This window comes from Thamnophis elegans, chromosome 1 (genome assembly GCF_009769535.1).
Source record: "Thamnophis elegans isolate rThaEle1 chromosome 1, rThaEle1.pri, whole genome shotgun sequence".
In the NCBI taxonomy this organism is placed as follows: Eukaryota; Metazoa; Chordata; class Lepidosauria; order Squamata; family Colubridae; genus Thamnophis; species Thamnophis elegans.
In genome coordinates, this window is record NC_045541.1 from 139,008,610 (window position 1) to 139,025,897 (window position 17,288).

The following is a 17,288-nucleotide window of genomic DNA, read 5'->3' on the forward strand; positions in this document are numbered from 1 at the left end:
TGTTAAGCAATTCCAATTGTTCTGTGCATGCACAGAAGTGAAAAACAAGATGAAGAACCAGTTCGGGGGCGTGGCAGACCTGGGTTGCTGCTGGTTCCAGCGACCCAGACCGCCAAACCACTACTGGTTCGGCTGAACCAGTCCGAACCGGTAGGAACCCATCACTGAACAGCACTGATAAAAGTTACACACTTATGACTACTGCAGCATCGCCATAGTCATGTGATCAAAATTTGGATGCTTGGCAACCGGTTGATATTTATGACAGTTGCAGTGACCCGGCGTCATGTTATCACCATTAGCGACTTTCTGACCAGCAAAGTCAATGGGTAAGCCAGATTCACTTAATAACTGTGTTATTAACACATCATCTGTAGTGTTTCACTTAACAACTGTGGCAAGAAAGATCGTAAAATGGAGAAAAAACTCACTTAACTATCTCACTTAGGAACAGAAATTTTGTGCTCAATTGTGGTTGTAAGTCAAGGACTATCTGCATCAGCTGGTGGCTGACTGTTAGCATTTCTAGATGTCCTCCTTCCACTCAGGTTTCAACAGCCAATGCATCTGAATTATATGCCCCCACTTTTCCCACATCAGCAGTCACCTGCATGAAAACAACTTTGTCCTAATGCTTAGCATAAGAGCAATTTGATAACATAAATACTGTATTGCCAAGAAAACTAGAGATGTGGACAAGCAAAGAATAGACAACTATGTCTCTCGGGAATGTTTTAACTGTTACACTGTGATAGTGGCTTTAACAGCCAATTTCAATTTTATGATTCGTTGATTGTCATCTGTAATATACAAATACATTTTTTTAAAAATAACTTGAGATACTATTTGTGTCTGGGGAAGGCGGGCATCAATATATAGCAACAGAAGATCAGCCATTCTAAGAAACAGGAAGGAGTCTAGAGACTAGGTACTCAGAAATAACTCCATTCCATTGTAACCTGTGGTTTGCATTCAAAAACAAACTGACAAATAATATAAGAGGAGAAAGGATTAACTCAGAAATAAATTCTGTGAAATTATGCAGGCCATGCTGAAAGGTTAATCCTGAGATCCAATGGAAGATTTTTGACTTCAGGTTCAGTAATATGCATTCCCAATAAAGCTTAACCAGCACCTGATCAATTTTATTGAGGTATGATATGTAAGAGCAAATGAATGAGTAGGAATTAAGAAAGAAAGCAAGGATGCTCAGTTAAGACTTGAGAAATTTTTTACAGAATATTCTTTACAAAATAAAAATAAATCAAACCTAAAGGTATTACCTAAAATTAATACATTTTATAAAATGAATAGGCTTTGATAGAACTCTAACAGAGAAGCAGTATATTATATAAATGAGAGAGCAATTGCAACTAAGCTAATTGTAGACAATTAAACAAAATTATATACTTACTATCCACATATTTAAATAATAAAATCAGATAGAAACATATATTTAGTCTCACTATAGTGAGACACACCAAATTGTCCTGTTTTTTGTTCTACTTTCAGAAACTCTATTTAAAAATTAAAATACAAATTCCTATTTAAATGCTTTTAATAAATTCTGTAATATGTTCCAAAATAAGTATGGCATAAAATACTACATACATACATATAGCAATTATAATTAGATTAATAAGGACAGCAATCTAAAGCTTCCAGTGAAGGCTGCTGAAAAACTACTGATGGCACTTTTGCCAGTAGAAAGGAAAATTAATAGAAATAAAAGAAAGTAAGTAGAAAAATAGTCTGTATAGGTTTATGACTATTGTCTGACAGTCAGTTGCCTGTCCTTTTTTAATTATCTTCATGAAAATGAAGTAGCAGATCTCCAACAAGAAAATATAATTCATATTTCCTCTGTAAGCTGTTTAAGATCTGACATGACAAAATCTTCCATTTCTTCCCATATACAATAAAATTTTACAAATAATGTAATGGTCTGCTTCAGGAAGGGAAAAGACTATTGCTTGTTTTTGGTACACAAAAATAGCTAAGGCTGCATTCTTATTAACCCTAGTCTGCAACATTAACTATGTATTGCTACTTGGTATCTTGATTCCCACCCTTAGCAAGAACCAATGAGAGTTAATGGTTAGAAATAACTAGCTAAGTGGAAAATATTTGTGGCTGACTACAATCCAGACCTAGTCAATGATCTTTTCTAACTTCAATTATTTTAATGCTCAGTTTTCAAGGCAAGCTATGCAATTGAACTGTTGCTTCCTTGTTTCTATATAAGTTGCTCACCTAACATGCCATGTTTTATTACAGTCTGAAAAGAATTTTTGCCCATATCTTAAATATTCCAATATTTGTAAGCATAACAGTTACATTTCTAGAAAGGAAAGCATTTGAAAAAGTTTTCAGGCCACCAAGTAAAATTTCATTGCTTCTTCTTGATGAAATTCCTGGCTTTGCAGCATTTTATTAGCTTTCACAGTACAAAACAGATGACTCACAAAAGAAATCAGGAAAATATTTATGCAATACATGTAGTCCTCCACTTACAATTGTAATGGAGCCCAGAAATTCTATTCTTAAGTCACGATGGTTGTAAGTTGAGGCACCCACATGACTGGACCCATTTTTTTAAGCCAATAGAACCCATGATGGTGAACCTATGGAATGTGTGCCGTCAGCTCCAGTGTGCATTTGTGCACCAATCAGCTGATTTTTGGTCTTCTGGAGGGCGGGTGATGCCGTTTTCATCCTCCCCAGGCTTCAGGAAAGCCGCTAGAACCTGGGGAGGGTGAAATAGTAGACCTGCAAAAGTGGCCTCCCCTGCCCCCCAGAAGCTGGAACGGATTGTTTCTGAACTTCTGGGCCCATTTTTCACCCTACCCAAGCTTTCCTGGAGCTTGGGAAAGGCAAAAATGGCCTCTCCCAGCTCCCTGGAGGAAATACCAAGCTCAGCTTGGAGGCGAACAGTGGGGTGTGCTTGGGGGGAAGCATAGGAAATGTGCATGTGGGGGGGGGTGCTTTGCCATCACTGCAATAGACTATAAACAAATATGTAGCATCTGTTTAAAATAAAGCTCAAGTGAATAAATTACTATTATTTTAAATATTATATGTTGTGATATTTTTGAATCAAGCATTCACCTTACTCTGAATATATTATAATATATTTAAAGTGTGTAAATAGTTCTAGACACAGATTTGATAATAGCAACATATTTTATTAACTTTTTCTGTCTGGTAACTGAATGCTTTCCTAAAGAATTCAAATAAGTTCAAGCACTTATAATTTCCTTGTTATATATTCTTTGTTTTCTTACAAGACCTATTTCTTGGTGTGTTCTCCCCCCTGGATGGCATGCTGACTGGCAGATGATCTCTTTTCTCTTCTCATACAGTTGATTATGCAGGATAAAGTCTATTTTTTTCCAGTCATGTTATGCAAAATTTGAAATGGCTTTGCAATAGCAATAGCATATAGACTAATATACAGCACCATAGAGATTTACAGCACTCTCTGGGAGGTTTACAAAGTCAGCATAGTCTTCATTTTACCAATCATGGATGGATGGAAAACTGAATTGAGCCCTCTACAAGGCTCAATTCAGTCTTCTATGCTTCCAAGGTTGGTAAAACTCCAGGCTGTGGGCAGAATTTGCTTGCAGTATTGCATTCTAACCACTGCACCACCAGGGCTCCGTTGCCTGGTTTTGGATGGACAGCAAACATGGCTTCATTCAGAAAAGTTTTGATTCTGTTGTGATTTCTGCTCTCTTAAGCATTGTGTTGAATAATATTGGATAGCATTTTCTATATAATCTTATAACTAGTTATGTATTTATTCATTCAACCAGTAATCACTGTAGTCTGGTAGCACTCCAGCTTATTAACCAAAAATGTTCATAACAAAAACATCCAGAATAAATATTAATAGTGTACCAATAAATTAATAATGATCACTCAATGAAAACCAAAGACCAACAACAATACAAAAAAAAACCTGATGACAGCTGCTCAATTCACAAAAGCTCTTTGGAACAGCTCCATCTTCAGCATTTCCTGAAATGAATAGACAGAGAGAACCCTTCTGATCTTGGCTGGAAGGCTGTTCCAAACTGCAGGAATTGCCACATAAAAGCATTACCTCTGTGTTTCAGCCCCTCTCACTTCTAGAAATGAGAAACTACCAACAGCTTCTTCTAGGACATCAAGTTAGTTGGATTGATTCCAGCTTGTAGCAGTTGTGTAACTCAGTTAAAGAACAGTGGGAAATAACTTAGCTTTTATGTATTAATTTACTTTGTTTGACAAGAGTGGAACTGCTTATGCTGATTAATAAGATTTCAATTTAAATAATTTGTGCCAAATACTGCAGCCAAGAATATGAATGTCCAAGAAAGGACATTTCCACAACTGGGCCAACTGGAGTTAAACTTATTACTGCATCACTGCAGGATTATAAACCGTCTATAAATTTTATAAATGAAATAATTAATAAATAAATGGTGGTCTATAAATTGTATAAAGAAAAAATAGCAATAGCACTTAGACTGTTTCAAAGTGCTTTACAAACCCTCTCTAAATGGTTTACAGTAGTCAATGTATTACCCCAACAATCTGGGTCCTCATTTTACCAACCTTAGAAGGATGAAAGGCTGAGTCCACCTTGAGCCAGTGAGAATCAATCTGCTGGCAGTCGGCAGAATTAACCTGCAATACTGCATTCTAACCACTGGGCCACTTACGGCCTTCAGGCCTTCAGTTCAGACCGCCTACCTGCCAATCACCTCCATTCGACCAATTAGATCTCACCGATTAGGCCTCCTCCGAGTTCCATCCGCCGGTCAATGTCGACTGGCAACCACGCGGAGGAGAGCCTTCTCGGTGGCAGCTCCGACCCTATGGAACGATCTCCCCGTGGAGATTCGTACCCTCACCACCCTCCAGACCTTCCGCACAGCCCTTAAAAACTGGCTATCCCGTCAGGCCTGGGCTAAAGATTGCAACCGCCCGCCCGAATGGTATGAATGTTGTGTTTTAATGATGTATTGTTCTATATGTTATAAGTTTGTTTCCCCCACCCCTTTTAAGTTGTAAGCCGCCCTGAGTCCCCCCAGGGAAAAGGGCGGCATATAAATAAACTTTAAAAAAAAAAAATTCACCCCTGAGATATTCTATCTTGTCCATATAAAAAGGTGTATTTTATTCATTTTTAACTTTACATTTGGAGACCACTCAACTCCTAGAAGACTAAGGCTTTCAGAACACCTCAAAAGACCAAACAATTAAAAATAAAGTATACACTAGGGTAGAAAAGATCTATTGTGACAAAATGGAAACAGAAGTGAAATATATGTTTTCTTACCTTAATATGTTTTACACCACAGCTAACAAGTTTGTTTGGTTGGTACAAATCCCAAGAAATGTCAAATATCTGAACAGGGGACAGACAAAAAATGTTGGTCTTGAAAATAACATTAATTATAGAGAAAAGCAAACATATTTAGAGAAATATATCCACATCTCCTTATCTAATAAATTATATAAGGTTTTGCTGGAAATATTTTGTCCAATAGATTTTCTTAAACTTCTTAAATATTTGTAGATTTATAATACAAACAGGTAAGGTTGTTAATTTAAATCATCATGAAAGCCAATCAAGGCTCTTTGCAAGAAGAGTATAATACTAACCATATTTAATTCACTGTAATTTCCTCCTAAGCAAATATGGGTAAAAAGCCTTACATAGAATCAAAAGTATAAACTATGGATTGTCACTTATTTGTGATTCCATTAGAAATGGTTGGATCAAACTTTCCAGACACAGAAAAAGGTTCTTAAAATATACAGAGGGAGTAAATAAAATTATACGTACTCTGTCAGTGTGACCAGGAGCCATGGACAACATTTTTCCTTTTCTCCAATCCCAGACACAGATTGTATTTTGAATCCAAACCAACTGAAAGCAAACGCTAACAATTCCCAAAATATTAAAGGAGAATAAAAGAAAAACATTAATACTCCAATGATAATACATTCTGAATGATTCAGGTTGTGTGCGGGAGAGAATATCAAGAATACAGCATTTAAAAAAGTAAATAATGTTTTACAGTGTTCTGAAGAGATAGGGTCAGTGTGGGTTTCTGGGAGGTACGGCCTGGTACAGCTGTACCGGGAGTAGCCGGGAGAAGCAGCCACCATAGCAGTATGGTGGCTCATTTGTCCACCCACCCACTCATGTTCTATGGGCGTTAATACCATGACCGGCCCATTGCGCACGTGCGACAGCATGTGATGCCTGTGCAACCTCTGCCGGGCAGCTGGGTGTCGCAGGGCGGTGGTGTGCGCTTACGCACACAGTGTGTGTGCCCATCTAGGATGCCAGGCCCCCGTGTGCAGCATACTGGCTGAGCCTGGGTCCAGAACCTACCACTGGATAGGGTAAAATCCAAAGAACTACATGGAGAAGCTTCAGTAATGCTATATTGCTTCTGCCCCTTTCAGAATCCTTTGCCTTTCTAATGGGGAGGTCGATGTTAATGTTCGATGCAGTTATAACTTATAAGGCAAGCCTACTAATAACTGTTAGTGATAAATCAAGTTCCTTCTTCTGCAGCTTTTGAAACATCGTTTTACAATTTTCAGTTAGAGGCAGGCTTTGGATTTCACTAAATATTGAACCAAATCTAGTTGATTAAATAGATTCAGAAGGTACCCAAATCAGAAGATTCAGCAGGTACCCAATCATTCTTCTGAAATCCAATCTGATTTGAACCATATAAAATTTTCACACACAAAGAGAGAATTTTCTAGGAAGAAATTAATCTTCAAAATTTACATATTTTTCTTTAAACTCTATGACATATAAAAGATACTCCAGGTTGAGAAAGATGCAGAAAATTCTGCAATTTGTAATTGAGCCTTCCAGTTTGAATGGTGTAAATCTCAAATTTGCTACTACAAAGTTCAAGGAGAGGAATGCTGAAGTAGGATTTTTCTAGAATCCAGTGCCCTTTATTTAAAGAGTTTTGTTAGATTCTTTTGGGAGAATAAAGGGTTGCAATATAGTATGTCAACTTGGAATATGCTGAATCTTCAACTTTTGTTCCTCTGCTGTACATTCATCTTCACTAAATATCCTATTAAATATTCTATGCCTTTGCTATCAATTTAGCATGTCCTGGGAGACTCTTACATACTTTTTTAATTATTCCTCCCATAAATTTAATTATGAAATGAAAATATTTGGAGATATAATTAACCTTAATTACATGTTTATGATGTATGCCACTAAGATTCAAATTACTATCTCCAAAAAACAAACAACTATTAGAGGACGAAGAAGTGAATCATCTACATTCTACTCGCAAAGGTGAAGACTTTATATTTTATGGGAATAATGCTACTAGTATCTTTCTGAATTTTTAGATATGCATTCAGAAAGGGCATTTTCATATGTCATTTTCATAAATGCTGCTGACAAAATAAGCAAAATAGAAACAAATGCCCTTTACTAGAAACAAAATCGGGGGGGGGGGGATTAAAAAGGCATGACATAAATTTTAAAAGGGTGGGAATTTGATAACCATCTTGCCTTTTGGAGTGACTCCCAGGTTGTAATCAACCCACAGAAGTGAAGTAAGTTTTAGATTCTTGCACATTTCTCCCTTCAGCCTATTAATAATTAACTTTGCCAAACTGAATCCTACAGGCAATGATAATCTTTATAAACATTTGTATAATTTCACCAAAAAATAAAAATGTTAACTTTTTACACCGGTATTAAGTAGCAAAATGTAAAGACCTAGATCATAAACCATTGTTTCTACGGGTTTAAAATTTGACACACTTCCTTCTCCAATTGTATTCATGTTTGTATCATTCAATTTGTGTTGGATTGAAAAAAGGTGGAAGACCTTGAATGGTTGCTACTAGAGATCAGTGATAGATATGCTTTCAAAATCAACTTCTCTTCTGGGTTTACAATCATATCAGAGGAGCTCAGTCTAAAACCAGTTAGGGTGTATTCGAATCAGACCAGTGGCTAATGCATAATTCAATTTAAAATATTTACTTTAAACACAGTTCAAAGTAAATTGGATGATCAACAAAATGGTGGGTGCAGCTGAGCGTTCAAAGCCTCACCTCTTTTAATTGGTTATTAAGAATATTTCTAGGCCACCACCACATGATGCCTCTTAAAACAGGGCAGACCCTTGTTTGCTATCATGCCCACCATTTTGACATTATTGGTCCTGGTTAAAAAGCAATGAAACAAAGTTTACACAAGACAGGAGAAGAGGACAATAAAGGCAAAATGCATTATAAAAAGACGCTCTATTGGGAAATCTAAAGAAAGGAAAAAGTGTGAAGAAGAAAACTATAAGTGAGTGATCAGTCTGTAAGACAGATAAAAAGACAACTAAATAAATTCAGAATTTCACAATGGAAAAGTTTGGAAAGAGTTTCAGTGCTTTTTAGCATGTCTACATCTTACATTTAAACAGTATCATTCTGACTAAAGACAGAAGTAATGGAGTTATAGATTTGGGATTTAGCATTTTAAGTGACACAACCTTGTTCTTCAATTTTTCATTTAGAGAAATTAGATAAAATTCATAGAATTTCAGAGTAAAATCAATAGACATGCTTTTTTTGCACATTTTCTAATATTAAATGTATCTAATATTAACCAGTAACTGGTATTTGTCTTCATATCTAGTGCCATATAGGAGTAAGAGAAATGGTAGATGAATAAACATTTTCCATAGTGTTTCCATATGGATAACACTATGTATGTTTCAGCAATTTATTTAAAATAAACATTGCCTTTTAAAAATAACACTTTGAAACTACAGTGTAAATTATATCAGTGGAGAATCATAATGTTTGCCTAAATTAAATCCAGATGGCCAAACAGGAAAATATATCTAAAATCAAATGTTATTTTCTTAAATCTGTTATGGACCATAAATAACCATGTGTCGTATACAAACAAATAAAAATATTTGTATGTGACTTTTGGGAGAGGGAAATGAGAGTTTGATTTCTGTGAAACAAGGTACTACATAAATATGAATGAGTACACATTTTGCAGATATATACATATATATTTATATTATTTTATTATTATTATTATTTATATTTATATTTAATTATTATTTTCATTTACATTTACATTTATTATTTATATTTATATTTTATTATATTTATTTTATTTATTTTATATTTATATTTATATTTATATTTATATTTTATATTATTACACACACACACACACACACATAATATATATAAAAACATAATATACACACATATGCATATACATACATGCAGCATGCATGCATGCATACATACATACATACAATACAATAACATACATACATACATACATACATACATATATGTTTAGATTTCCATTAAGCATTGACTAGAGACTATAGGTAGCCCTTGATTTAAAACCTTTTTTTTCAGTGATTAAGTAATCACCATAGTCATTAAGTGAATTCAAAGTCATCAAGTGAACATCACAGTTGTTAAATGACCCCACTGTTCATTATGGAGCATACTTTTATAATAATAGGAGCATTATGGCATTTTTGCCAAAAATAGAACTAAACAAAGGTTTTCAGCAAAAGCAATGTAAATCACTGTCATGTACCACAGGACATTGCAACAGTTGTAAATGTGGATCAGTGTCTGGGTGCCCAAAATGCGGCCATATGACTGCAAGGGGAGGCCATTGTAACTTTGAAAGCGGTTGTAAGCATCTTTTAGGGTCTGTCAAAATTTCAAATAGTCAATAAGCTGAAGACTACCTTTAACTGTTATGATCTGTCTTTCTTCCGAAACCTCAGGACAACTTTAGGAACTTATTTTTTCTATAGAATTAGGAAATTGATTGCCAAATTCAGAATTTCACTCTTATACAAAACTAATCTGGGTGCCACAGTGGGTCAATAATAAACACAACCAAAGTTTGAGATCTGAGCATCACGTGACAGCATGAGCACCCACCTCACCCCAACTCCTGCCAACCTATCAGTTTGAAAGTATGCAAGTAGATAAATAGGTACCACCACGGAGAGAAACAGTGCTTCATGATATCATCTGGCCACATGATCATATAAATGTTTTGGACAGTGTTGGCTCTATCGCCTTGAAATGGAGATGAGCACTACCCCTTATAATTGGCAACAATTAGTGGAGTAAAATCCGCAGGGACTCCTTTTAGCTTTACAAAAGCTGAATTTACACAGTAATGTGCTATATATGCAATTTAATTATTAGAATGATGACCATTTTAACTATGTAAATAAGCCTTAATGTTCTCATGTTTATGAACACTTTTATATATTATTTTAAAATTAAATATCTCAATGTATCATCCAAATAGTCTATACAGTAGAATTTGCAGCAAATTATGCAGACATTAAACAGAATAATTAATAAAGATACATACCTGACCATCTACATCAAATGCCAAGCAAGCTATACCATGTGTATGAATATCTTTCATTACTGATACAGTTTGTACAGTGTAGGTGTCCCAAACACAGATATATGGTTCTTTCCCAACTTGACCTGTTGCTACCAATACTCGATCAGGATGTAAAGCAAGGCTTGGAAAAAAGAAGCATAAACAAAAGTTAATAACTTTTGAAACAGGACGTCTATAGTCTGAATTTCACTGTGTGTCTTAAACATATCTGGAATTATTATTCTGAACTTCAGTATAACAAGCTCTCTGAATCTTTCTAAAAGCAACTTTCTAGTTGAACAGAAAAGGAATTGCTTTTAAGAATACTTTTCAAACGGTAAATTGGCATAGAGCAAAAGCATGGAAGAAAGAAATCCATTACTTGTAAACTACATCCTGCTAATATCTTTCATAATCCTATATCCAAGGATAACAGATAACTCATTTAAGATGCAGGGATTTATTCACACTTGAGTTACTAGATATGTCACTTGAGGTGCTACCACTTATTATTCTTCAAGATCCAGAGACACTATATAGAAACAAATGTGGATTTATAACTTTTTATTTACTTTCAGAGCTAATAGTTTCACCCATTCACCATGGGACTAAGCACATTTGATTGCTGGTGTATGCATTTTTTCACTCTAAAGTACTAGCATTTGTGTATGAGTCCAATTATATATGTTCATTCATAATAACATAATAACCATATATGTACACCACAACAATATGGTTACAAATCTGCCAGATATCTGGAAGTCCCATCCAAATTATCACAACAATGCTAAAATCTGACATGTCACCGCTGACCCTGGCAAGAAGAATGTTCTCAAGAATTTTCTATTTCCTAGAATGGACTATGTTTCATCAAAGTTTACAGAACAGTCTTAAATGAAACTGATCAAATAATAAAGATACACTGAAAATGTTGCATGGTCTTCCGAGTCAAGGTTCCCATTCCACAACAACATGAGACTGCCCTTGAAGACTGCCCATATGCCTTAAGATTATCCTGAAGAAAACAGGAAACAGTCCACTTTCCTGATACAGAGAGGGACAGCCTTCTTTTAAAAAAATATTATTTAGAGAAAGGAAGTTACTCAAAGCTTCCCCATTATCCAAAACAGGAAAGCCATAACCTGCTCTCTTGGAAGCAGCCCCATAAAAACAGATAAATCAAACAAGCTTCTGTTCTTCTGCCTTCTCCCTCTTCTCCCCCTGCTCCATGTCCCCAAACTGCTGTGTTTTTATTTTATGTTACTGTTCGATATGAATGTTTCGCTGAAAACCACTAGCTTTTGGGGATATTTAGGGAAAGATTTTTCAATGCTTTACAAAAGCAAAGAAGTGGCTTGAAAGTTCTGGCTAACCTCAGTTTCTTGAGCAAGGGATGTGTTTATGTGACTAGAGAGGACTTCATGACCAATTATATAGGTGGATGCATTATAATTTATCATATTTTGAGATGTTTCCAGAACAAAAAGGTAGAGACTCCTGGTGAAATCAGCTTTAGAAACCAAGCTGGTCTAATCAGATGAAATCAGCTTTCTTTTTTCCTTTGTTATGTCCCATCTGGAAAACTGTGCTATTGCTGCTAATTTAGGAAGATGCAGTCTTCCTTGCAGTCATTTAACAAATATCAAACCAGAAAATACATTGTATCCACCTCACTATATTTATTCTAATGTCACTGGGTCTACAACTCATTAATTGTTTAGCAGCAAAAATATGGTTGATTTTCAAAATAAGCTGCAAAAAATTGTTATAGTTTAATTATTCCATTAACTTACTTACATGTAAAGAATAAACTTTAAACTATTATCTTATGCCCTTAGCTCCTCAGCCTGTTGATTTGACATAGTAAGTCTAAACATACTACACTTTTAACATTTTTTTTTTTTAATGTATTGCAAATACATTAAAAATTTGATATAGAAAAAAACATCATTTTCATAGGAAATAGGATGCCTTGTTTTTAGCAATAATTTCATAGTAGAGTAGATACAAAGAAATCTGGTTGAATCTCGAAATAGGCTTGGGAGGGAAGTTGGAGTGAAATTTTCAACAGCTAATGCCAGACAGCGCTGACTATGGTGACCTAATAAATCAGTGGCCTTATTTTGTACATGTGTAGAAAAGAAGGCAGAGCTGAAGGGTGGAGTTAAACTCATCATCAATTTAGTCTTTGCATTGCCACAAGAGATCCAAGTCCAACCCTCATTGAATTCTGTTGACCTTTATCTAGTGCCAATTTAGTGCTGACTGTTAGTCGACCAGATTCTTGGATATAGTTATGAGCAATAAATCTGAGCTACAACTCAATCTTCAATTACTGTGCCTGACAATAAGGCAGCTTCCTACTATCTCATGCAGAGAAGTAGCTATACCCATATCCTTTACTGCCAGTTGAACAAACAGATGTGAAAATTTTACTCAGAAAAATTCAGGAAAACATATATAGGAAAAAAATGCTACATAATTATATTTTAAGCTAGTTATCTCAAAAGTTCATGTATTCTTTAATTCATTTTCACATACTATTAAAAAGATTTCCAGGAGTTAGATATTATAGACTAGCATCTTTCAGCCACATTCCAGATTTAAATGACTATGAATTCATACATCTGTACTCGTATTATGTCCAAATATAATAGCTAAATCTAATATTTGAGAAGTTACATTTTCTAAGTACACAAAATAATGTACAGCAATGTAATAAGTAATATTAGGGCAATGTGGATGTAAGCTGATACTGTAATAATGCAAAATAATCTAGTGGCCGACTGCTTTCTGTGTTTTTTTCCAGTATAATATTGATATATTACTGATATAAGAGTTTTTGATTTTCATTCTAAACATCCTTTCTTACTTAATATAAACTGCTTTCTTTAAGCTTCTCTACATATTTAAGAGTTTTGGATAACTATATCTGCTCTGCTGATACTGCTAACAACTGAATGAAGAACCCTTTGCCACAGAATTCTCTGAATCCAGCAAAACGCTAAACTGTTATAATTCTTCTCATATACTTCTCCACCCAATATCTAAAAAAAGCTGGACAGCTCCCGTTTTGAAAAACCTTGGCTAGTTTTCCTTCTACATTCGATGGTATCCTTTGTGCTGGACAGCTCCCCTGCTGTTCATTGAATTTGCTTCTGTTCCTGCAGTAGATTGGTGACTGCCTTGGCTATACAGTTACAATAAGACTGAAATATCAACTGCTGAACAGAATCTTTCTTCAGTTTTCTTACAAATAATGTACCCTATGAAAAATGCTCAAATCTCAACACTGAACATCCTACTGAATCCTTCACTGACATGAGGTTTCCCTAGATATGTTGATTTATAAAATTTATCTTTACAGCTTTATGAGCAATAAATGTGTGTTTGTCTTAAAATAAATTTGACATTCCCTAGGTGTTGGCTTATTTTATTACTCTAGAGAAAATCATACAGACCCACAATCACATTTACTAATTTCTGCAAATGATAGTAGTATCACATTTAAAAACAGGGTAGAGATTTGTTAATGTGTTTTATTGTTGGAATACAAAAGCGACTAATTCCATATGACATGTACTTACTGTAGAAAACAATAGGAATTATGCTAATAGCAATAATTGTATAGTATACAATATACTATAAAGAACAAATGTTTTTATTGGAAATACAGCTATACATATTTGACACTAATGCTTCAAATAATGTATATTCTAGTGAAATATACTTTTATCTATATGTAATTATGAACTAAAATATGAGTGATACAATAAAAATAAAATATTTATTTAAAATCATATCTCAAAATAGTCTCTATTTTTACTGATAGCTCTAAGAAAGTTAATGAAAGATTTTAAAGCATTTATTTTGAGCTTGGAAGATTAACGTTTAAGGAAAAATGTAAGACAATCAAAAATTCAGTAACAAGAATTGTTTTATTTCTACTTTGAAAGTTGTGTATATTCAAATACAATACACAATTATTAAATCCTAAGTGAAAACCAATTCCAAAACAATGTTTTAATATTATTTTCTAAGATTTCACCAATGTTATGCTATGATTGCCAACATTACTTAAATAAAATGTGATTCTATTTATTCATATAAAACAGGACTACTAGCACAAGATAATATTCAAAAGCTTGAAGAAATGGGTCACAGTTATATATACATCAACAGTAAACTTCTGCAAGTTTACTGATTTGAATTAATGGGAGGAATAATGAAAATCCATTGTCCAGGACAGAGCAAAAATAGCATTATGTGTCAATTTGTTTATTAATAAATGAAAGAGAATAAAACTAGATACCAGTATTATTTTAACTAAAAAAGCATACTTGATAGGAATGGAAAAATACACCTGTTCAGGACAAGATAATACTATCCTTCAATCAGCCACTTACAAAGTTTGCAATGCTTCAAAATGTACACTGTTCAACTGTAGACAATTTCATAAGGCAGTGAAAGGAAAAGAAACAGCAATATAAGAAAATATTTCCAGGTGCCTTTGATAATATTTAAGAAGCAAAAAAACTGTTGTTATATTAGAAGTGCACCTTCAATTGATCAGATGAAGTTTTTGGAAATTGAAGACCTTTCCTTACTTACACCTAGCCACAGCACCAACACACCCTGATGTCTAGAAGTTGAGTCATGGCAATTGGGTTTCTTGTCTTTTTTGGTTTGAAATTTTTCATTGCTTATCCATGTAGCTTCTTCAGTCACCCAAACTATTTGGATATGCAGTGAAACATTCCAAACCAACAGAAAAGAAGTGCAGTTGCCATGACTCAACTTCTAGACATCAGGGTGTGCTGGTGCTGTGGCTAGGTGACTTTTGTACAACTCTACTCTAATGCATGAGAATTTCATTGACAATACACCATTAACTTTTTTTGCACCATGTCCACATGATATAACCCTCATTTTCCCAAACCAAGTTAGATGGGTTTAAGTCCACACCAGTATCAAAGTAGTTCTTATTCCTATACCATCCGAGGCCAGATTCATGGTGTGTAAAATCTATTACCGTGTTTCCCCAAAAATAAGACAGGGTCTTATTTTCTTTTGACCCCCAAAATAAGCAATTGGCCTTATTTTAGGGGAGGTCTTATTATTTTTGAAGTGCAGGAGGTAGCAAGCGTGGTCACCTCATGGCTGCTGCTGTGTTGCAATATTTTTGGAGAAGGCTTATTTTCGGGGGGGCTTATCTTAGTGCATGTGCTCAAAAGCCCAATTGGGCTTACTATCTGGGGAGATCTTATTTTCAGGAAAACAGGATAGGCTTATGACCCTGTACCTTAAGAGTAAAATCAATTATGGTTACTGACACAGAATAAAGGCAGGCTAGCAATTGGCAAAGGAAACTGTGTAGTTCATATAAGGATGTAGTTGTCTCTCAAAGATGTGTGGACAGCAGTTCAACTTGACTACAGGAAAAGGCTAAAAAGAGGTGAAGTATGAATCAAAATCAAAGATGCAGTATTCATTATGTGAATTCCGATTCCACACACTAGCCAAAAATAAATGGATTCAAAACCTCTACTTCATTCTCAGGAAAAGGAAGTTACAGTTGCTAAAATGTAAGTTATAAACTAAAGATTTTTTTTTCAGGAGATTATTTCAGTGGATCTTAGAAAAAGAAAGGAACTGCAATGATCAGAAACCAAACGTTAATGTTTGGAATAAAACAGATAAGCAGAAGTCTCATAAAAGAAGAAGAAGAAGAAGAAGAGAGCTTCGAAGAATTCCCAGCTACTACAACGCTTCTAGGGAATGAAATCAAGCGGGGACTCGGTGCCCTACGGAGGGCGCCCGCCGATTGTCCTGCGATCATTCCCGCAAGGACGGTTCCAAGGAAGGCTTGGAGCAGAACAAGGGAGAAGGTCTGGGGAGGAAGAAGCGGCATCTTACCTGATGATGTCGTCCTGGTGCCCCAGGTAAAATTTTTGCCGGTGATCCCGGGGACTATAGACCACTCCAACCCCCGCCACAAAATACACGATCTCTTTGGCGGCCGTGTAGTAAAGATTGTTGCGGCATTGGTGACCTCTGTAGCCATAAACCCATTCCAGCCTCAAGTGGCACTTCGGGGCGCTTCGGTCAGCCATGCCTCTCCGTTCCCCGCTGGAGCGCCGAGGAATGGAGGGAGAGAGGAAGAAGTCAGCCGGCTCTCTGCGCCACGACCGGGGTCTTCCTTCGCTTAATCCTGAACCGCCAACATGGAATCGTCTCATGCAGCCGCCGCCGCCAAGCCGCCCGCTTCAAAGAAAGCGTCGCGCACCGCGCTGAGCTACGCTCCTCCGGGCAGCGCCTCTGCTGCTGTCGCCGCTAGACATGGCTACGCGGCGGCAGTGCTGCCCCCATGGCTCGACGACCGTAGTTATCCACCTGCTGGGCCCGACAGCCGACCCAGCGCGACGGAGGCAGAAAACTGCAAGGGAGGCTGCTAGGCGAAGACAACCCCACATGCACACATATAACACCTGCGCGCCCGTCGCCGCCGCCGCGGAGGTACGCGCGGCTACTTGGCTGCTGCGTCGTCGTCGTCGTCCTCCCGAAACCCGCGGGCTCTTCTCCTGCAATGTCAATCCACCCCCGCCCCCCCTTCTCCCCACTGCGGCTGCGCGGTCCCCTTCTGTTGGCGGCGGCCGCCGCTCCCTTTCTGTTTATCCCGAAGGCTGCCTGGATGTCGGAGTGATGCGTTTCGTCCGCTTCCTTAAGAGGGGCTACGGTGAACGGTTACCCGGTCTTCATTTATTATTATTAATTTGAGCTGGGGGCCCTTTCACGGCCAGCCTTTCCCAGGGCAGCCCTAGCCAGTCCTCGCGTCTCCTAAGAG

The 17,288-nt window shown here is 36.4% G+C and overlaps 1 protein-coding gene across 1 annotated transcript in view; it reads right to left on the reverse strand.

Moving 5' to 3' along the window:
* EML5 (EMAP like 5) overlaps nucleotides 1-16,557 on the reverse strand; it is an 89,263-nt gene extending 72,706 nt beyond the window's left edge. Inside the window, 5 exon segments of the mRNA XM_032224662.1 lie at nucleotides 5,330-5,398; nucleotides 5,840-5,909; nucleotides 5,911-5,936; nucleotides 10,427-10,586; nucleotides 16,361-16,557. Coding sequence (XP_032080553.1) covers nucleotides 5,330-5,398; nucleotides 5,840-5,909; nucleotides 5,911-5,936; nucleotides 10,427-10,586; nucleotides 16,361-16,557 — 522 coding nt within the window.
* Nucleotides 16,558-17,288: the final 731 nt, after the last annotated feature.